The sequence below is a fragment of the Rana temporaria genome, chromosome 4, assembly GCF_905171775.1.
Source record: "Rana temporaria chromosome 4, aRanTem1.1, whole genome shotgun sequence".
Taxonomy (NCBI): domain Eukaryota; kingdom Metazoa; phylum Chordata; class Amphibia; order Anura; family Ranidae; genus Rana; species Rana temporaria.
In genome coordinates this window covers 340,373,835-340,397,125 of record NC_053492.1, presented here as the reverse complement: position 1 = coordinate 340,397,125, position 23,291 = coordinate 340,373,835, and the positions used below count along the sequence as shown (strand labels likewise).

At 43.6% G+C, this 23,291-nt stretch overlaps 1 protein-coding gene across 1 annotated transcript in view; it reads left to right on the top strand.

Moving 5' to 3' along the window:
* The window catches only part of ARHGEF33 (Rho guanine nucleotide exchange factor 33), a 241,513-nt gene that overhangs the window by 164,628 nt on the left and 53,594 nt on the right, over positions 1-23,291 (top strand). Inside the window, exons 12-13 of the mRNA XM_040350765.1 lie at positions 3,596-3,744; positions 17,846-18,013. Of these exons, the coding sequence (XP_040206699.1) occupies positions 3,596-3,744; positions 17,846-18,013 (317 nt within the window). The remainder of the gene's footprint in view (positions 1-3,595; positions 3,745-17,845; positions 18,014-23,291) is intronic.

Sequence of the window (23,291 nt, the reverse complement as noted above, 5' to 3'; positions counted from 1 at the left end):
TTGTGTTGATCAAAGCACATGATATGTGCTTAAGCTGGGTTAAATAGTTGAAATTTTTGATGGTCGATCATCGATCGACTCTCAAAAGTTGCTCTATTTTTAAGGCCTTTTTGGTGACGGCTGGTAATGCTGTTGCGAACTGTCTCAGACCCCGAATAGAGTCCGCCGAGTATCGCAGATCAGCCATTGTCGCCAGTCACCAGGGGGGGGGGTGATAATTAAATTATGATGGAGGGAGGATTCGCTGAATCCTCTCTCGTAGCCTTGGTCCAGAGGAAGGCAAAAAAACCCTGGCAGTGCTGAGCCAATGTCCTGTCGCAGGGAAAAAAATTCCTTCCTGATCCCTGAGAGGCGATCGGACAAAGCCCTGGATCAAGTACTGTTGGATTGAGGGAGGAAGGGGGGATGAGAGGTGTCCCTATTGCTGGGGTGTACCAAGATGGCCGCTGACTGAGACACAGGCCTCAGGTTTGGGGCTGTTTAATTAGGTGGGTGAGCTGGAAAATTAGTAATCCGGGGAGGATGGGGTCCTCCAGGGATAGGGGGGATGAATCTGGGTGAATTCCAGAGATTCCCAGCTGTTTCTATGCCTAAATGTGGCGCGCCGCTAGGCCGCGGCTGAAGCCGCGGTCTTTCCTAGTTGGAAAGACCTGGTCGGCGCGGATGCTGGAAAAATCGCGAAACGCTGTGAACCAAACGTTTCTATGAACGGCAGGGGGTCCAGGCTGATTGAGGGTGACAATGTGGGGCACGATTCGGCTAAACAAAAGAGTTATCTGCCGCAATTGGATCGCTGAAATGGCTGTCCTGAAAAGGACGGTCATCAGCGGTTCCTGGGGGGTGGATGGCCCTGAAAGTCAGGGTCTTACCTGAGAGTCGTTGGTCCTGGTTGCTGTAGCAGTGGGAGATTGTAGGTACAAGTGTTGTAGCAGGGGGCTGATGGAACCTGCCTGCCTGACTGACTAATCTATCTGGGTGAGAGCAGACTCGAGAGGTGTCCGCTCCCCCCACTGTGCTCGGCTGACTAACTGTACAGAGCTTCTGTCACACACGTCGGATGTGCTTGACCATGTGTGCCGATTGCTCTGAGAAGCTGGAGGTCTGTACATGAATATGCTTTGATTGAAACTATTCCATTGTAGCCCCGGCTGTATGTTTAGGGCATAGGCGTGCGCACAGGGTGTGCCGGGTGTGACCAGGCACACCCTAATCAGTCTTATTATTAGTATTATCGCTCTGTGTAGTAGCAGGTACATGTGAAAGATCTACCTCTTACCTGCTCTGCCATAAGAGAAGTGTCTATGCTCTTCTCTCCCACTGTTCCGGCAGGGAGATCAATGCGCCGGGGTCCTATATATGTAGACACACATGCATGTGTGTTTGAGCTTTAGGCTGTGCACACATATGGTTTAGGGTCACTGTTCTACTGGAAGGTGAACCTCCACCCCAGTCTCAAGTCCTTTGCAGACTCTGATGCCGCGTACACAAGATCGTTTTTCATGACGAGAAAAGTGCAATTTTTTAAATTGGATGTGAAAAACGGTTGTGAGTATGCTCCAGAGCATTTTTCTCGACGAGAAAAATGCCCGTTAAAAATTTAGAACCTGCTCTATTTTTTCTCATAGTTTTTCACGTCGCCACCACCACCGCCATCAGCACGATACTGTGGAACCCTTTTATAGTTATAAAAATAGGATCCCAAATGGGGTGGTGGCACGATGTGGACGTACTTGCCATCAATTGCCCCTCCACAGTTGGGAATGTTCCAACGCTGGCCAAACTCTGATGCCACATTCTGCCATTCCTGTGGCGTAGAGGGGAACTGTGGAGTTAATACTTTGATACATAAACATTTCAAGCAAATTATCACAATACATTCTTGCTCAAACATCAGTATGATATCATTCATTTGATGGAGTATTTTAAGACCAAAAAAATGATCACTAATCTGATTCCTCATCCTCTCTGATGGCTTATTTAAATACTTTTATGGGGGGGGGGCTTCGAGATGAGTTGGGGACCTCAGAAATCAAGGCTCTAGCACTCTGTCTGATTTTGAAAAATAAAATAAATGCACACATTTTAGGGGGGGGGGGGGGTCAAGCACTACAATGGAGCAGACAAAATACATTGGGAAGTGACTAGGCTAGGTGTGTTTGCGCCCAGGAGAGCATGCTGGAGAGGTTAGTTATGGGAAATATGTATGTAGGCCAAAAAAGGAGCATTAAAAGCTTACAGCATGCATGGGGACAAATGGGAAATTCACAGCATATTACAATCATGGTAATTAGGGACTGATGAAAAAAATACTATACATTAGCAAACATTAACCACTTAAGGACCACCTAACGCCGATATACGTCGGCAGAATGGCACGGCTGGGCACAATCACGTACCTGTACGTGATTGTATAATGCCCAGCTGTGGGTCGCGACCCGGTCCGAAGCTCCGTGAATGCAGGAGCATTCACGGAGCATGTGTGTCTGTGTCAGTAAACAATGCATTTTTAATGCATTTTTTGCTGTGAAAATGACAATGGTCCCAAAAATGTGTAAAAATTGTCCGATGTGTCCGCCATAATGTCGCCGCCATTAGTAGTAAAAATTTTTTTTTATAAAAATGCAATAAAACTATCCCCTATTTTGTAAACGCTATACATTTTGCACAAACCGATCGATAAACGCTTTTTTGCAATTTTTTTTACCAAAAATAGGTAGAAGAATACGTATCGACCTAAACTGAGGAAAAAAATAGTTTTTTTATATATTTTTGGGTGATATTTATTATAGCAACAAGTAAAAAATATTGCATTTTTTTCAAAATTGTTGCTCTATTTTTGTTTATAGCGCAAAAAATAAAAAAACGCAGAGGTGATCAAATACCACCAAAAGAAAGCTCTATTTGTGGGAAAAAAAGGACATCAATTTTGTTTGGGAGCCACGTCGCACGACCGTGCAATTGTCAATTAAAGCAACGCAGTGCCGAATTGCAAAAAGGGGCCTAGTCCTTTAGCTGCATTTTGGTCCGGGTCTTAAGTGGTTAAATACATAGAATGTGAGGTTAAAGGAGAAAACGTATCTTAATATAGTCCTTCTGCAGGACTTGTAATATGGCAGAACAGGTTTCTGGAATTATGATCCCCAGAGCCTGGGGGAGATGCCTGTCGAGAACTTGAGGTCCTGCAGGCTTCTCCCTGTTGCCAGGTAGTGCAACGTGGCAACTAGTCTCTGCTCAGCAGTGATGGCTTCCCGCATAACGTTGTCCTGCCTGGTGATATAGGGGGACACCAAAGCCAACAGATATTGAAAAACGGGCCCGTCATCCTGAGAAAATTCTGAAGTCATTTATGGATTTTTTCAGGTTTAAAAAACTATTTACAAAGTATATTATTCTACTATTAATCTTTACATATTATGTACACAACTTATAAAGTTATTATTTGCTCTCTAATTTTGGAGCATGTGTGTCTGATTAAATCCATATCAATGGAATAAAATGTCATGCTAGGCCACATGTGTGTTGTAGTTAAATGCAAGTTATGAGTACCAGTCAAATATTTAAAGTAAATTATGATTTTGTTTCCTCTTTTGTGCAGAATATTCTAAAATACACAGAGAAGGACCACCCAGATTATTACTTGCTGTTGGTCTGTGTCCAGCGTCTGCGTGTTTTTATATCTCACTATAGTGTTCTGTTCCAGTATAACGAGGACCTGCTTATACAGAAGAGGAGAAAACTGAAGAAGTATGTTTTTAAACTTTATTAGAATATGATCACCACTAAAATATGTAATTTATTTGTGTAAAACTAAAGATATTCTAAGTCTTATGCTTTATCCTATATTATAGTATTAGGCCACATAAGGTTCATTCATTGTACCAGCACAAAAAAGCGACCTGTTTTCCTGTTTGGGCTGGTGACCACGCTGTATGCCTCTAGGGGGTGGTGTCTTGTGTCTTTACAATACAGGGCACTGTTTACCATTTTTTTCCTTAACTTTAATTATATTTTAACAAATTTCGAATAATTTCTATATATACCACTGCTCAGCTTCAGTGCACAGAAACACGCACATAGGCAGAAATATTCAGTGCTGTGTGGAAAAATGCAGACATTTTACAAATTTACACACAGCAATGCTCTACACCTGTTGCCTGTATTCTAGTGTGAACAGTGCACATTAAAAAAATGCCGGTGTCTGCACAAGTGGGAATGAACCCAGTATCATGAGGACTTCCTGTCTGCAGTGGTACAAAATCAAGTCGAGCTGAAAGCTGCTCAGCCATTCACCTTAAGTCTTGTATATTTATCAATTAATATGTTTTTAATTTTATTACAGGTACTTATATAGCACCGTCAATCTTCACAGCACTTTACTATTATACATTTATAACAGTCCCTGCCCTTAGGGAGCTTACAATCTAAGGTCCATAACTTACATTCATACAAGGACCAGTTTAGACAGGAGACAATTAACTTACCAGCATGTCTTTGGAGTGAGGGAGGAAACCAGAATACCCAAAGGAAACCCACGCAGGCACAGGGAGAACATGCACACTCCGTGCAGGTAGTGTCATGGTTGGAATTTGAACCGACGACCCTAGTGCTACTAGGCAAAAGCACTAACCACTTTGCCACTGTGCTGCCCTTTACAAGACTTCCTCTGATTGACCAAGTTGGAGACCATGACATTTTCTGCCCACCTCTCCATCTGAGCCAATCAGAAATTGGACCTAGTGCTAGTGACATTATAGGTGCATGCAGGGGAAGGCTGGCACTATTGGTTATAGAGAGCCGAGCCCCCAGCTGGTCACCTAGCAGCAGTAATGCTGTATAACCTTCTGTCTCCATTCACACCTAGGCGTTTTAACGCCTGAAGCGCGACGCTACAATACGCTGGAGGGTCGAAATTACCTTAGTCTCTATGGAGACTGTTCACATCTCAATGCCGAACGCTGAAACGACGATCGCCTGAAGCTCAAACAAGTCCCGGACCCTTTTTTGTCGCGCGTATCGGGCGATTTGGGCGTATTTGAGCGTTTCCATTTCCCATAGAAAGTAATGGAAACGCTCGATTCAAGCGACTTGCGCGACAACGGGCGTTTTCTACGGGCGTTTCGTCGCTTTAATCAATAGAACTTGTCGCCCATGCAGAAGATTAAAAAAATCTACCAACATAGCAACAAGTGATGAAAAGATGATAATTTTTCCTATTGGCTAAAATAAAAAACGTCGAAGTACAAAAATGTCGGACAACGCTGTATGCAAATGCGCAAATAAGCATGAATACGCGCAACAAAACGCCAGAAAAAAACGCCCAAAAAAACGTCCGAGCGACCGACGCTCAGGTGTGAATGCAGCCTCTCTGTTGACATGCTGATCGGGATGTGATACAGGTGATGCTCCCAGTCAGATCTAATAAATACAGTATTTATTAGCATCAAGAGTACAACCACATATATACAATCCACTGTATGTTCAGCAGCCATGTGGGCTCTATGCCTGTAAAGTAGACATGTGCACTGCCAAAAAAAACGTTTTTTTTCGTTTATGTTATTTTCTTTATTTTAGATTTTTTCGTAAATTCAGGAAATTCGAAAAATTCGTTTTTTTTCGTTTTTGTTTCATTCGTTTTTTTACAATTTTCGTAAATTCGTAAATATCATTTAATTCGCTTTTTTGCTTTTTTCGTAAATTCGGGAAATTTTCGGATTTCCGAAAAAGCAAAAAACGGAAAAAACGAATTTTCTGAATTTACGGAAAAAAAACAAATGAACCGAAAAAAAAAAAGAATTTTCGGAAATTCGGAAATTTACGAATTTTCGAAATTTCGAATTTTTGACATTTCGAATTTTTCAATTTTCGAAATTTCGAACTTTTCGAAATTTTGAATTTCGAATTTTTCAATTTTCGAATTTCGAATTTTTCAATTTCCAATTTTTTTATTTTCAAATTTTTCATTTTTCAATTTTCGAAATTTCAATTTTCGAAATTTCAATTTTCGAAATTTAAATTTTCGAAATTTCAATTTTCGAATTTTTCAATTTTCGAATTTTTCAATTTTCGAAATTTCGAAATACAAAAATATTCGGAAATATGAAAATTCGGAAATACGACATTTTGAAATTTCGAAAATCGAAAAATTCGAAATTCGAAAATGAAAATTTCAATTCAATTTTTGAATTTTTCAATTTTCGAATTTCGAATTTTTGAATTTTTCAGAAATACAAAAATTCGAAAATTCGAAATTCGGAAATTGAAAAATTTGAAATATGAAACATTTTTAAATTTTCGAACTTCGATTTTTTCAATTTTTGAAATTTCGAATTTTCGAAATTCGGAAATACGGAAATTCGAAAATTGAAAAATTTAAAAATTCAAAAATTGAAAAATTCGAAAATCCGAAAAATTTTCGTATTTCAGAATTTCCGAAATTCGTAAATACGAATATTCGGAAATACGAAAAATTTGAAAATTCGGAAATTGAAAAATTCGAAAATTGAAAAATTCGGAAATTGAAAAATTCGAAAATTCGAAAATGGAAAAATTCGAAAATTGTTAACACTACGATTTGACTAGGAGCATCACCTGGATTGAATCATGATCAGCATGTCAGAGAAGGCTCCACTGCTGCTAAGCAACCTGCAGGGAGCTCAACTGTCTACAACCAATAAAGATGGGCTTGGGTGTGTTTGAAATCCCACATGCCCGATCCCGCCAGGAAGTCGACACTCCACAGTGCTAATCACAACCAGTGAGACATTTCCTGATCTGTGCAGCTGCAGACCGGGAAATGTCTTACTGCCTGTTATTAGCGCTGTGCAGTGTGGGCTTCCTGACAGGCTCTGGCATGTGGAATTTTGAACATGCCCAGCCCATCTCTAACAAATTGTGCTGGCCCTCCTGTACATCAGCCCCATAAAGTAACCAGCACTGGGTTCCTATGTGCTGCCGCCGCTGCCATGGAGACAGAGACCAGCACTGTGAATAGCCGGGACAGGATAGCAACTCTGGTTGTTCCAGCACTGGTCAACACTGGGAGGATTCCGCCATCCACCTATAATGTGGAGATGGGGGAATTGGATCATTTCTTTTTTTCATTCAACCTAATAGTTGAATGAAAAAAAGTGATCAATGTATGGGCTGCCTAAGAGCCAAGACCAGCCATAGACAGTTTAAATCTCAGCTGGTTCAGCAGGAACTGGCTGAGATTTGAACCATTAATGAGCAGATTCTCTGATGATTATCACTAGTGCTTGCTGTATAACCACTAGTGATAATCTCTGTTTGACGGGAGAATATAATTTCTGGGAAGGAGGGATATTCCCCTGTCAGCACTGTCTGCGTTGATGGGGGAATCATGCAAGTTTCTTTCCTGCAATCTGTGGATGCAGGAAAGAATTTTGCACCGTATATTACCTGCCTAACTGAAAGTAAATGTAAATTGTGAATCTTGAAAGAACAGGAGAGGGGAGGAAGACATATGGGGGACAGAAGGGATGGAGATAATGCAGTTCAGTGATTACAGTGTACTGCAGTCTGCAGTGCACACACTTACCCACGGTCCAGGCTAGAATCTCAGGCATCATTCACACACAGCCAGAAATGCTGCTGATTTTCATATTTCCCGTCCACACACACCCTCTCTTCAGATACAGCACACTGGGATAGTGTGGACAGAACTGAAAGGAGGAGGAGGAGGAGCTGTATTCCTCCCTGCTCGTATGTGAGGAGAGTTTCTGGACTCGCTGGGCTGTGAAAGAGTGTCATAGACTGACACTCGGCTCAGCTTGCAGTAACCACTCTCGGAATTTACAGGCTGGTTCTCCTGTCCTAAGGATGGGAGAATCAGTCTGTTTTTTCAGTAACTGAGATGAAGGCTTGGGCCCAAACCCCCCCCCCCCCCCTACAGTGCTCATGGAGTCCTTTCTGCAACTCGCTCTTCTCCGTGCCAATGAGGATGCAGGGGAAGGAGCAGATCGGGCGGCTGTGGTTGTGTGAGCGCTCGCAATATGCAGTGTCAGCGAGCAGAGGGAGGGGGAGGAATCCCCCGCAGAGCTGACTGGGGACGCTCTCCCTCTCAGGAGAGACTGTTACTCCAGCGAGGAGAAATACAAAAACATTTTTTGGTGGGGCACAGCATAATGTTGGGGGGGGGTCAGGGCCCCCTCTGCCCCCCCTAAGGACGCAATTGCCATCAGAGTAATATGAATACATTATAAATAATAAAAATACAATGTGAAGATGAATATATGATTTCACATTTTGACCATTGATGTACTTTAAAGTGGATGTAAACCCACTCTCATCCTTTCTAAACTACTGCCATAGTGCTGATCTATAAGGATATAGATGCATCCTGCATGTATCCTTACCTGTCAAATGTCTCCCCTCTGTCTGTTATAAGAACTGAAAAACTGCAGATTCTGTGGGTGGATCTGTTGTCTGGAGCTCGGTGGATGGAGTCATGATGTCAGTAGGCTCCCCGCCCACCTCTACCCTCCCCTTGTCAACATGCATTTTCTGCTGTGTATTCCTTACACTAAATTCTGCTATGATCACTAACATCCAGTCAAAATCCATAAAAGTAACCACATGACTTCAGAAAAGGAGTGGGGGTGGGAATTCAAAAATAATGCCTGTCTCAAGCTAGTGCATGATATATGTAAATAACCTGTCATCCACAGCAAGGGGGAGGAAAGGACAAACGTTTTCTCCGGTTAGTCCGTTTATCTCACTGAAAAAAGAAAAGAGGATTGCTCAGAGTTGGATTAACTCTTTGTGGCAAGACTGGGCACGGATGATAGAAAATCTTTTTTTTTCATATTTAAATCTTTTTTTTTTTTTATGGTAAGGTTCACAGAGGGTTAACATAACTTATACAATGGATACATAATCATATAGTTCTTATCACTACACATTTATGATGGGCTAGCAAATAAACAGGTGGGGATTCAGAAACTTAAGAAGAATAAACCCCAGGCAGTACCTCCCTGGTCCCCTTACTCTGTTCCCACGCCCGCCTGCCTTTTATCGATAACTTCTTTTCCCGTTTCTTAATACCGCTATATTGACCTCACACTTTTCCCTCCCCTCTGATCCCTTGTCCATTCCTATACCCCACCTAACCCTCCCTTAAAACTGAAATCAACATAATCCTCAACAAAAAAGAGAGAAAAAAAAAAAAAAAGAGGAGAAAGACCTGCCAACTCCCCCCCTCCCCCACCCCGCCGGAGACGGACGGATCCTCCCCTACTTCAACCCCTCGGCCTCTCCCATTCCACATCTACCCAAAACGGATTCTTCTCTCCCCTATCTATTCCTCCAGTAATCTCTTCCCCTGTTCCGTACTCATAAACTGGTTCCAACCTGTCCAAGTTTCTACATACTGATCCCTTTTGTTCCGGGCTGAGAGGATCAGATCTTCTATGGCTCCAGTCTCTCTCACTCTATTGAGCCATCTCGCAATAGAGGGTGATCTACTGTCTCTCCATTGTAATGTTATTCCATTTCTGGCAGTATTTATCATGTGGCATATCACCATCTTTTTGTACTCTCGCACTGGGATTTGTGAGCAATGGAGCAGAAAAAAAGCTCGATCCTCCGGAATCTGGTGTTCCGTAAATTTTTGAACAATTCTCTGGACTTCTTTCCAGTATTCTCTTACTTTTGCACAGGACCAAAATATATGCAGCAAGGTTCCCTGCTCCACCCTACATCTCCAACAATACTCTGAGTAGCCTTTAGAAAATTTATGTAGCCTTACTGGTGTATAATACCATTGGAACAATAGTTTATAGTTGGATTCCTGTATTCGCGTAGATATTGAGGAGTTTAGTGCTAAGTGAATTATGTGTTTACGTTGAGTCTGTGAGAAATTTCTCCCCAGATCTCTTTCCCATTTTCCCAATCCCGGCAACTCAAAATCTTCCTGAGGGGAATTCAATAGTCTATACATCTTTGAACTTACTCTTTGTATTGGTTCCTCCTCATCGCAGTACTGTTCAAATTTTGTTAGTAGTCGCCGAAAATTAGATGGTTGTCCCAGGGATCTTAAAAAGTTACTTATTTGAAATGCTTGCCATAAGGATAACTCATAATTCCCTCCTCTCTTTGTTAGGGCCTCCATTGATGGCCACATACCAGTTTGCAGAAAATGTGATACCTGTACCTTACCCCTTTGTTTTAATTTATTAAAAACTGCTCCTACTGTACCTGGTATGAAGCCTGGGTTCCCTAATATAGGGAACAGGGGAGAATACTTCGATGAGAATTTTGGATTTTTACATATTTTAGCTGCGATTGACAGAAAATCTTATACTGCGTACTCACGACCGTTTTTAATGTCATGGAAAAAAACAAAGTTTTTCTCTATGTAATTCTTGTCAAGCCTGCCTTGCATACACACGATCGTGAAAAAAAAATGTTCGAGCAAAGCGTGGTGATGTACAACACGTACAACGGCACTATAAAGGGGAAGTTCCATTCGGATGGCGCCACCCTTTGGGCTGCTTTTGCCAATTCTGTGTTACAGCGTGTTAGAAAAAGTTTGATGAGAGACGATTCACACTTTTCAGGCTTCGTGCTTTTCAGTCTGTTACAGCGTGACGAATGTGCTATTTCCATTACAAACGCTAGTTTTACCAGAACGAGTGCTCCCGTCTCATAACTTGCTCCTGAGCATGCAAGTTTTTTTCCTATCGTTAAAGCGTACACACAACCGTTTCTCAGGACGTTAAAAAAGACGACGTGAAAGACGACGATAAAAAATAGAGCATGTTCTAAATTTTTAATGCCCATTTTTCACGTTGAGAAAAATGCTCTGGAGCGTACACACGATCGTTTTTAATGACTAATTTAAAAAATTGCATTTTTCTCGTCATTAAAAACGGTTGTGTGTACGTGGCATTTTACTCTACATTGTGACAGCAAAAAATAAATAAAAAATGTGGGTTTACATCCACTTTAAGTGTACACCTCAGGGTAGCCCTAAAGAAGCAATACAGATGGAAGAAGAGGCACAGTAGAAGCTGTGGTGTACAGCCTACTTATCAATCTGGTGACAATATGGAGGTCTGGTATGGCACTGATCTGGAGATAACTGCTGTCTTCAATATTCAGATCTGGGGGTCTAGAACGACACAGGCAGATAGCGTGTAACCAAATGTAAGGTTTGACACTGCAAGTAACTGTGACTCTTGAGGTGATTGTCCAGGATTACAGGTGATACTAGAAAAATGTAAATATCGTAAAAAAGATAATTTCACCAATACAACTTAAAAGGGGAAACTAATATATGAGATAGACTCATTACAGGCAAAGCAAGATAGTTCAAGCCGTGATTTGTCATAATTGTGATGATTATGGTTTACAGCTCATGAAAACCCCCAATCCACAATCTCAGAAAATTAGAATATTGTGAATAGGTGCAATATTCTAGGCTCAAAGTGTCCCACTCTAATCAGCTAATTAAGCCATAACACCTGCAAAGGGTTCCTGAGTCTTTAAATGGTCTCTCAGTCTGGTTCAGTAGGAATCACAATCATGGGAAAGACTGCTGACTAAGGATGAGCCAAACACCAGTTCGCAAGTCTGAAGCGTACCAGGCCACATGCCCTCAACATAGGGAGGATGCTTTGGGGTCCAAAGCACTATTAGGTAGATTCACAAAGAGTTAGGCCGGCTTATCAGTAGATAAGCAGACCTAACTCTGAATCTACGCCGGCGTTTGTTTAAGTGTATTCTCAAACAGAGATACACTTAAACAAAGCTAAGATAGGCCGGCTTGCGCAATTCTATCTTAGCTTGCAATTTTCTGTTGGCCGCTAGATGGCGCTTCCATTGCGGCCGGCGTAGATTATGTAAATGAGGGGATACGCCAATTCACGAACGTACGCCAGGCCTACACCGTCGCATTACGTCGTTTCCGTAAGGGATAAGCCGCCTAAAGTTATTCCACCTATGAGGTGGAATAACAATGTTAAGTATGGCCGCAGTTCCCGCCACAAGGTTCAAATTTTTTACGTCGTTTGCGCAAGCCGTCCGCGAATCGGGATTTACGTAGTTTACGTACACGTCGAAATCAAAAGGCCCGTACGGCGTACTTAGCTGCAATGCGCACTGGGAAATGTAGTCGCCCGGCGCATGCGCAGTGTCAAAATGAGGTCAAGCCTCATTTCCATACAACACGCCCCCCTCCAAGCAATTTGAATTAGGCGCCCTTACGCCCGCTCGTTTTAGGCTACACCGCCGTAGATTAACAGGTAAGTAGATTGTGAATCACTACTAGCCTAACTAATTTACGGCGGTGTAGCCTAAACAGGCTAGGCTAGGCCGCCCTAAAGTTAGGCCAATCTACGTGAATCTACCTACATGTCCGCATGTTGATGGGGACAAGGGCCTCACCCCCACAACCCTTGTCCAGTGGTTGTGGGGGTCTGTGGACGGGGGGCTTATTGGAATCTGGAAGCCCCCTTTAACAAGGGGAACCCCAGATCCCACCTCCCCTATGTGAATTGGTAACGGGGTATGATGTCTCATAGGTGGTTCAGTTGAATGACTCTACACCCGCCATTTCAGCTCTTAAATAGCTAAGGGCAGGGCCACCCGTGACATACACCCCCCTCTGACGCAACAGGGGTTTTCTGCGGTCTCCTGTGGCATCAGATGGGGCGGAGTCACCCGTCACGGGTAATAGATGGTGGTATACAGTGGTCTGGAGATGATGGGGGTAATAGATGGTGGTAGGACAGTAGTCGGGAGATGATGAGGTAAAAAAAATGGTGGTGGACAGTAGTCGGGGAATGATGAGGACAATAGATGGAGATAATGAGGTTAATATATGGTGGTGGTGTACAGTAGTCTGCAGATGATGGGGTAAAAGATGGAGATGATGGGGGTAATAGACGGTGGTGTACAGTAGTCGGGAGATGATGAGGGTAATAGATGGAAATGATGAGATTAATAGATGGTGGTGGAACAGTAGTCGGGAGACGATGGGGTCGATAGATGGAGATGATGGGGGTAATAGATGGTGGTGGACAGTAGTCTTCAGATGATGGGGGTAAAAGATGGAGATGGTGGTGTACAGTAGTCGAGAGATGATGAGGGTAATAGATGGAGATGAAGAGATTAATAGATGGTGGTGGGACAGTAGTCGGGAGATAATGTGGGTAATAGATGGAAATTATGGGGGTAATATATGGAGATGATGGGGGTAATGGATGGAGATGATGATGTTAATAAATTGTGGTGGACAGTAGTCGGAAGATAAGGTTAAAAGATGGAGATGATGATGGTAATAGATGGGGGTGGCCCGCCCCCATCTGGCACCACGGGGAAACCGCAGAAAAATCCCCTGGCATCAGAGGGGGCGGGTCATCCGCGTACGTCACGGGTGGCCCCACCCTCAGCTATTTAAGAGCTGTCACGGAGTGTGTAGCATCATTCGACGGTAACCACCTATGAGGCAACAGTAGCGGCTTTTTTAATAATTTTTTTCCCGGTATCGTCGGGTCGAGAATGTATGTACATCGCTGGAATTTTTTTTTCTTTTGTAATAAAGAACTTGTGCCAAGCTGTCTCTTGTGTTTTTTTTTAATTTTTGACACTTTTTTGTGAAATGGTAGGGGTACAATGTACCCCGTTACCAATTCACATAGGGGGTCGGGATCTGGGGTTCCCCTTGTTAAAGGGGGCTTCCAGATTCTGATAATCCCCCCGTCCGCAGACCCCCACAACCACCGGGCAAGGGTTGTGGGGATGAGGGCCTTGTCCCCATCAATATGGGGCATGGTGTTTTGGACCCCAAAGCATCCTCCCCATGTTGAGGGCATGTGGCCTGGTACAGTTCAGGAGGGGGGCACTCTCTCATCCCTCCTTTTTTTTACTGTGGCCTGTCAGGTTGCGTGCTCGGATAAGGGTCTGGTATAGATTTTTCGGGGGGACCCCATGCCATTTTTGTTAAATTTTGGCGCTGGGTTCCCCTTAAGATCCATACCAGACCTGAAGGGTCTGGTATGGATTTTGAGGGGGACCCCTACGCCATTTAAAAAAAAAATTGGGCGCAGGGTTTCCCTTAATATCTATACCAGACCTGAAGGGATAGTATGGCATTTGGGGGGACCCCAAGCAATTTTTTTTTATTTTGGTTCGGGGTTCCCCTTAATATTCATACCAGACTCAAAGGGCCTGGTAATGGACTGGGGGGGAAACCCATGCCGTTTTTTTCAATGACTTTTATCTGTATTGCGGGACCCGGCAATTCATTATAGCCTTTAGAAATTTCATTTTGTGCAGGGATTGTTCTAAACACAGGGAAAATGCGCCACTTTACAGGCATACTACAGACACCCCAAAGGTACGAAATTTAAAGGAATATTTCACTTTTATTGTTTCACTGTAAGTATTATTAAAATCACTGCTCCTGAAAAAACTGCAGTTTTTAAAACTTTTTTTTGCATTGATACATGTCCCCTGGGGCAGGACCCGGGTCCCCAAACACTTTTTATGACAATACCATGCATATAAGCCTTTAAAATTATCACTTTTGCTTTCTCCCATAGACTTTTAAAGGGTGTTCCGCAGCTTTCGAATTTGCCGCGAACACCCCAAATAGTTTGGGGGGCGCAAACAAACAAAAAAATTGTGAAAAAAAACATCAATTACAGCCACTATGCCCATCAAACGCAGCCACTGTGCCCATCAAATGCAGCCACTGTGTACTGCCCATCAAATGCAGCCACTGTGCCCATCAAATGCAGCCATTGTGCCCATCAAATGCTGCCATTGTGCCCATCAAATGCTGACAGGGTGCCCATCAAATGCTGCTACTGTGCCCATCATATTTTTTTTTTTTTTTTTTTTAATTCTTTTTTTTTTTTTTTAAAGTGTATTTTGTGCGTGTACTCGAGAGAGGAGCTGGACTGCAGGAGTTGGGAGTAGGCAGGCCTCCCCCAGAGGCAATCTGCCACCTTTCTCCATGCCCCGGGTGGCAATGGCGGGTGTGTGAGGGGGTCCTCCCACACAGCCCGCCCTACCTGCTCCGCTTTGAAGCCCAACGGGGCAGAGGGACTCCCTATAAGGGAGTGAGAGGATTAGCCCGCTCAACCAGCCCCATTAGTCCTTCGCCTCTCTTTAGAGACCGCGTGGTCAATGTGCGTGTGTTAACCCAATTTAGAGTGCGTGTGTAGGTGTGGTGGTTTTTGTGGGAGGGGGGTGGGCGTACTAAGCACAGGCTTACCTTGCATAGCACACCCACCGGGAGCCGGGCTGAGACCACCAAACTCAATTCACATGAAGCCGAGGCCGGGATCCGAACCTCTAGCTGCAGAGGTGAATGGCTTGTCAGCGCAGTGCCAATCGCGTTGAGCCACCGCAGCTCCCTCCTGTGCCCATCATATGCTGCCACTGTGTCAAATGCTGCCAGTGTCCCCATCAAATGTTGCCAGTGTGACCCCCGTCCGCTCTGTCTTGGTGGGGCAGCAGGTGACGGCGATGAGCGGGGTCCTTAATGTCTCCTGCGGGGCTGGGCACTTCTCCACACCGTACTCATGTCCCGTCAGGCGTCCAATAGTGGTGCCTGTTTCAGCCAATCAGGTGACAGGTTAACCAGACCCGGTGCACCTGATTGGATGAGAGGCAGGTCAGTGTTAGGGAAGCGATGTATTCAGTTCCCTAACACAATACTGAGTAATCAGCGAACGCACAGCAGTGCGCCCGCTGTTTACCCTTTCGGAAGCCTATTAGAGCCCACAGGCTCTAATCAGGAAGCCTATTAGAGCCTATGGCTTGGCACATGAATAGCGGGCGGCAGCGCCGACCATAGATATGCAATGCATGAATCTATCTATGTGAGAGAGCAGGAGAGGGGGGACTGCGCTCCTGCACCCTTTATAAATGCACCGCCACTGGTCCACTGTGCTTCATTAAGTCCAGGGTCAACGCAGCCGTCTACCAGGAGATTTTGGAATGTTTCTTTCCGCAGACAAGCTCTATGGGGATGCTGACTTCATTTTCTAGCAGGACTTGGCACCTGCCCACATTGCCAAAAGCACCAAAACTGGTTCAATGACCATGGGATTACTGTGCTTGATTGACCAGCAAACTTATCTGACCTGAACCCCATAAAGAATCTATGGGGCATTGCCAAGAGAAAGATGAGAGACATGAGACTGAACAATGCAGAAGAGCAGTGCCACAGGCTGATAGCTTCCATGCCACGCCGTATTGAGGCAGTAATTGCTGCAAGAGGGGCCCAAACCAAGTACATACTTTTCAGAGGTCCGATATTGTTCTATGTACAATCCTTGTTTTATTGATTTCATGTAATATTCAAATTTCCTGAAATTGTGGATTTGGGGTTTTCATGAGTTGTAAGCCATAATCATCACAATTATGACAAATCATGGCTTGAACTAACTTGCTTTGCATGTAATGAGTCTATCTCATATATTAGTTTCACCTTTTAAGTTGCATTAGTTAAACAAATGAACTTTTGCACGATATTCTAATTTTTCTAATATTACCCGTACATGTAGGGGTATAGCCACTAGATGGGGCTGTGCCTTTTCCTTAGCGTAGTAGTAAATAGATGCAGCAACTTTATCTGTCAGTCTCAGAATTGGAGTCACCCCCCCCCCCCCCACCTTTATCCAATAAAGGTTTTATACATACAAAGATTACTATTTTTTTCCTCTTTCTTTTTTTTTTTTTTAAATAAGGGAAGGCCTTTTGTATTGGTCGGATCTGTACAAGCTAAATTATAAAGAATGTTATTAAAATCTTGCCTCCTCCGGAAGTATTAATTTGCTTGAACGCATAAACACACTTTTTTTTGCCTTTTTTCATGTATCCCAAATATCAGCATGTATACAGTGGGCCAGATTCAGGAAGCTATTGCGCCCGCGCAACCATAGGTTGCGCGGCGCAATAGCTGTTTTGCTCCCGAGTAGCGAATGCCCCTGATTCAGGAACATCGCTACGCGGACTGCAGCCTAGGATATGACAGACATAAGCCTCCTTATGCCTTCATATCTCAGGCTGCATTCTTGCGTTGGCCGCTAGGGGGCGCGGCCATTGTGATCGGCGTATAGTATGCAAATTGCATACTACCACCGATTCACAAAAGTTGCGTGGGCCCTGCGCACGCAAGGTACGGAGTTTCCGTACGGCGACTTTAGCGCAAGGTTGCTCCTGCTATAGCAGGGGCAGCCAATGCTAAAGTATAGCCGCCCTTCCCGCTCGTGAAATTTAAATTCCACGTCGTTTACGTAAGTGATTCGTGAATGTCGCTGGACGCCATTCACGTTCACTTAGAAGCAAATGACGTCCTTGCGACGTCATTTGCCGCAATGCACGTCGGGAAAGTTTCCCGACGGAGCATGCGCTGTTCGCTCGGCGCGGGAGCGCGCCTAATTTAAATGATTCCCGCCCCCGGCGGGATCATTTACATTAGGCGCCCTTACGCCGGGCTATTTAGCATATCGCCCGCGCAATTTACGGAGCTACTGCTCCGTGAATCGCGGGCATATCAAAATATTTGCGTGGGCGCAGAGCAAAAATCGTTGCCCTTTGCCCACGCAAATATTGCGCGGATCTAGCTTAATCTGGCCCAGTGTGTGTGTGTGTATATAAACATCTTTTTGCATATAGCTTAGCAGTATGTTTTTTTCTATTGTTGGAGGAAATCAAAGCACATGCAGGATACATAGGCATGAAGACATGTGTGCATCAAACTAAGGACTCCAGCACTTTGTAGTCACAGTGCTTAGCCAGGGTTTTGCTATTCCTTTCTAGAAATATTCCTGCCTTCAACATTTTACTAAATGCTGCTCTGTTTTTATAGGTCCTCACTGATTAAACTGTACAAAGGTCTGGCATCTCACTGCACTACCACAAGCCAAGAAGTTCCGCATGGTGTGACCAATTCTACAAATGTTAAGGAAAGTCCAGTCCAGACTAATGAGACACTACAGACTTATGCATCGTCACCAGACTCCAACACATCAGTCATGTAAGCTACCTGAACAAATATAATACTCAATTCCAGGAAGTTTATTGAATAGTTATTTTCAAATGCTACTTTTTAAAAATACAGAAAAAGGGTTCAGATGATTTATTAAATGCGTGAATGGACACAAACTGCTTCCTATTAGCTACACAAAAGAAATAAATATATCGAAAGGTGCAAAGTCATGAAACAAAGATAAATAGTAGTTGAAACAAAACGTTATGAGTTGTATTTGCTGTGAAATAAATCATAATAATGGAAATTTGTGTTTGCAACATACAATTGCAACTTGGTTGAATGTGATCACATTCATATGTGGCACACATACTCCATATCCTTTTGGGCCAATTTTAATTTGAATACACTATACATCTTGATTAAGCTCTTTCCACATGGGGTGGTTTTCATTGCTCAGCGGGGAATCTGGTAAAATTTGGTGAATGTAGGAACAGATGACCAAGTTGCGGCCTTGCACACTTGAGCTATTGAGGCATGGTGACGCACTGCCGAAGAAGTGCTAACTGCCCTGGTGAAGTGCGCTCTAAGATGGAAAGGGGAAACTTTGCCTTTTGTAAATCATAAGCTTGAGTAATGATTTGACGAAACAATCTAGAGATGGTTAATTTGGATTCTGCCTGTCCCCTATTGGGGCCTCCTGGCAGCATGAACACCAATCTATTATGCAAATCTGAGCAGTTGCTTCCAGATAGAAGCTACAGTAACTGCTCTCACTACATCGAGAGAATGTAATGACTCTTCTACTGCCGAATTTGGCTCTGGAAAAAATTAAAGCAGCAAAATATCCTGGTTCATAAAGACCACATTGTCTTTATGAACCACCAGCAATGGTTCTCTGCAAGATAACGCTGCCAACTCCGAGAAACTTCTTGCGGAAGTTACCACAACCAAAAATACTAGCTTCCTTGTGACCATGGCCAACGGGGCATCACACATCGGCTCAAAGGGAGGCCTCTGAAGGGCTGACAAGACCAGATTCAGATCCATGGCCACATTGGTGACTTAATCAGTGGAATCATGTGTATTACACCTTGCATAAAGGTCTGTACTAGAGCGTGAGAAGCAAGAGGTTTTTGGAAAAAAACTGACAAAGCTGAGACTTGACCTTTAATAGTACTCAAGGCTAGCTTCATCTCTACTCCCAACTGTAGAAAGTCTAGAATCCTGCTTATGCTATACTTGTGAGAATTCCATCCCTTGTTCTCAGACCAGGAAACATAGGCCTTCCAGACCCTATAGTAGATAGCTCTAGAAGCTGGCTTTCTAGCATTAATCAGGGTGGTTACCACTGAACCTGAAAGCCCCTAATCCTTTAGAGTTTAGAATGAGGGCCTCAGCAGTCAAACCGTCAAATTCAGCGTTGTAAGGCAGGATAGTATACCGGCCCTTGTGACAGCAGATCCTACGATTTCCGAATAGCAGGATCTCCTGGGCCACGCCGGGGCCACTAGGATGACCCATTTCCGTTCCCCTTTGATCCTGCACAGCAGACGCGGGAGCACCTGAGCTGGAGGGAACGCTTAAATCAGAGAAATCTGATCCCAAGGGGTTACCAATGCATCTGTCCCGCAAGCGAGCGGGTCCCTTGTTCGGGACACAAACTTACCTAGTTTCGTGTTGAACCTAGACACAAAAGGTCCACGTTTGGGGTACCCCATCTCCGGCAAATGGATAGAAAGACATCTGGATATAAGGACCATTCCCCTGTGAGCAATAGCTGGCGGCCTAAGAAGTCTGCCTGACAATTTTCTACCCCTGGGATGAACACCACAGATAGGCAAGGAACATGTTCCTCTCCCCAAACCAGAATATGGTCTACCTCTTTCTGGGCCGCATGACTCTTGGTGCCGCCCTGGTGATTGATATAGGCCACTGCCGTGGCATTGTCCGACAGGATTCTGACAGGGTATCCCCGCAGTCTGCCCGACCAAGTCCTTAGGGCCAGGCGTACTGCATGAATTTCTAAAATGTTGATGGCAAGGTCTTCTCGGGCTCTGACCATTCCCCCTAAACAGCATTCTCTAGAATTGCTCCCCAGCCTACAAGACTGGCATCGGTCTTCACTATTTTCCAAATGATCAGTATGAAGGTTTTCCCCTTCTGCAAAATCTTGGTTAGTAACCACCAATTGAGACTTTGGCGTACGCTTGGAGCCAAACATATTGGACAATTCAAATCCTGGCTTTTCCTGCTCCAGACAGACAGGCTACTGTTTTGCAACAGTCTTGAATGGAACTGAGCATAAGGGACTGATTCATACAGACTTTTGCCTGGGGTAAGAACACCTTCTTGTGGGTTGTGTTTACCACCAGACCCAAGTACTCCAGTCTTTTTACTGGCCGCAAGGACAATTTTTCTAGGTTGAAATCCAACCCAGATGCTCCAGATACCCGACCGTGCTGGCTACACTCAGATCCAGACCCTTTATGGACTGATCGATCAGTAATAGGTCATCTAGGTATGCTTTTACCACTAATCCCTGGGCTCTTAGTGTTGCTAACAGTGGAGCCAGAACCTTTATAAACACTCCTGGTGCGGTGGCCAACCCAAGGAGCAAGACCACAAACTGAAATTGTCGCTGCTCTACCGCGAATCACAGGAATTTTTGGTGAGCAGGGAAAATTGGCACATGGAGATATGCGTCCTTGATGTATATTGACGCTAAGAACTCTTCTCCCCGAAGGGAGGACACCACTGACTGAATTGTTTTCATGTGAAAGGAGCTGATATTTAGAAATTGGCTCAGACCCTTGAGATCCAAAATGGGTTCAACATCTCCGTTTGGTTTGGGCACTGTAAAGAGATTTGAGTAAAATCCCATTTCTTGTTCTCTTGAGGGGGTCTCTATGATCACCCCTCGAGACAGCAATCGGTCTAATGGAAAGGCTCAATTTTAGAAAACGAGGCAAAGAAAATTCCCGAAACTCTTGCTTGTAACCTAGAGAAACTATGGAGATGACCCATCTGTCTTAGATCTCCTCCTGCCAGGCTCCCGCAAACTGCAGGAGCCTTCCCCCCACTCGTGCGAGCGGGGGCGCCCCTTCATAAGGAGGCCTTGGGACTCTGCTTTGCAGATTTTTGTACCCAGGACCTCTTCTGGCCCTGGGACTGGCTTTGGGGCCTTCCTCTTGGGGCTGACGGTGGAGGCCGTCTTTACTGTCTGGAGGCTGATTCTCCAGGCGACGGAGAGGCAGAACGTTTAAATGAAGGAAGCTTACTTTTTTTTCTACAGGAAGAAGGGTACTCTTTCCACCCGAGATCTTCTGGAGCTACTTATCCAAGTCCTCCCCAAATAAACACTCTCCATGAAAAGGAAACCCAGTCAACAGTTTCTTACAAGGCAACTCTGCTGACCAATGCTTAAGCCATAGCACTCTTTGCATGTGTACCAGCAGAAGAGCGAGACATGACGTCTGATGGATGGAAACTTTAATGGCGTCAACTGCAAAACAAAGGGCCTTAGGAAGTTCCAGAAGGTCCGGGACCTCTTCCCCTCTGACAGCCTGTTTCACCTTATCCTTAAGGAATTGACAGACGCCAATAGCTGCTATTTAGAAAAAAAATGTTTGTGTTACCGGCGCCAAGATAATATCAATATTCTTATTAAGTCTTGCTGCAATAAAAGTGCAACCTCAAAGGTTGGATTTAGATTTGTGTATTTGTGAAGTAAATTGCGCTAACTTATATTTATATAAACATTTTACCACGACTGATCCTGTGAACTTGTTACTCAAAAAACAAAAAGTATATACATGTGTCTATGATTATTAATTAATGTGCAAACAATCAACAAATAGTGTGCAATAAATACCAATACAGTACCCTGTGCCAAACTATAACATATGAATTTCTCAATCCATCAAAAAAAATTGAAATAAACCAAAAAAGATTTCAAATATGCTACTGTTACAATCCACAGATTGAATGTGCCCCAAGAAAGCAAGTAAAATGTTTTATATACGAAATATATATATATATATATATATATATATATATATATATATATATATATGTATATGTGCTAAGAAAGTCCTTAATAGATAATTTCTTGCAGCGATGCCCAGCTATGTTTCCACCTTCACCGTAAATAGTGCCTACACCGTCACCGGATAAAATGGCCACTCACCAGATGGACCCAGAAATCTGCCTGGTTCATATGGATAACCACTCTCTCAGGTTTATCAGAAATCACTCCCAATGCGTTTGCTGTAGTCTTGTTCTATATCTGCTCATGTAACATATAAAAAACTATCATGGTGTAGTATATCAAAGAATTTATTATGATTAAAACATATATAGTTATTCCACTCACATGTAAAAGTGCCTGGGAGACGGCACTGAGCTAATCCAGCCGTAAATAGGATTATACATGACGAGCTGGCAATGGTCCTGCAGCCTCTATGCATTTTGCAACTTAATGCGTCATCAGGAAGCTGCCTCATTGGTGCTCGTCAGTCTTTTTATACCTCCCTGTGCTAATTGTTATCCTATCATCTGCTTCGTACAACAGGAAGCACCACATCCCCCATTTTGACTACTGGTAATTCCCTGATTACTGGAACTTCCGGCCGGAAGTCCAAACTCCATTTTACCGGGAGTGGACTGGCCGCTATTTTAGTTACTGGCTATTATTCACTGCCGCTGGTGCAATAAAAGTGCAACCTCAAAGGTTGGATTTAGATTTGTGTATTTGTGAAGTAAATTGCGCTAACTTATATTTATATAAACATTTTACCACGACTGATCCTGTGAACTTGTTACTAAAAAATCAAAAAGTATAGTGCTATTACAGGCTGTGCAACCGGCCATAGCAAGTGAGGCTTTAAGCAATGACTCCAGTCTTTTATCCACTGGATCTTTAAACACCTGAACATTTTTGACTGGACAAGTAAGACTTTTATTCAGGGAAGAAACAGCCGCGTCTACCGCTGGCACACTCCATTTTTTAGTGAATTTATCCTCCATAGGATAAATTTGAGAGAATCTCTTAGGAGGAATAAAATGCTTGTCTGGGTATTCCCAGTCAGCATAAACAAGCTGTTCCAGCAACGGGTGCATAGGAAAAGGGGATTTCCCCTGGGTTGACTTATTAGGCACTGGTAGTATTGATATCAAATATACAGAGTACTGAAGTAAAAAAAGTTTTATTCATGATTGAGCATAATTTAAATTCGATCACGGACGACTTGCGCAAAAAAAATTCAAAATTCAAAATAAACGCGGGAACGACGCCCATACTTAACATGGCATGTCTAACTATACG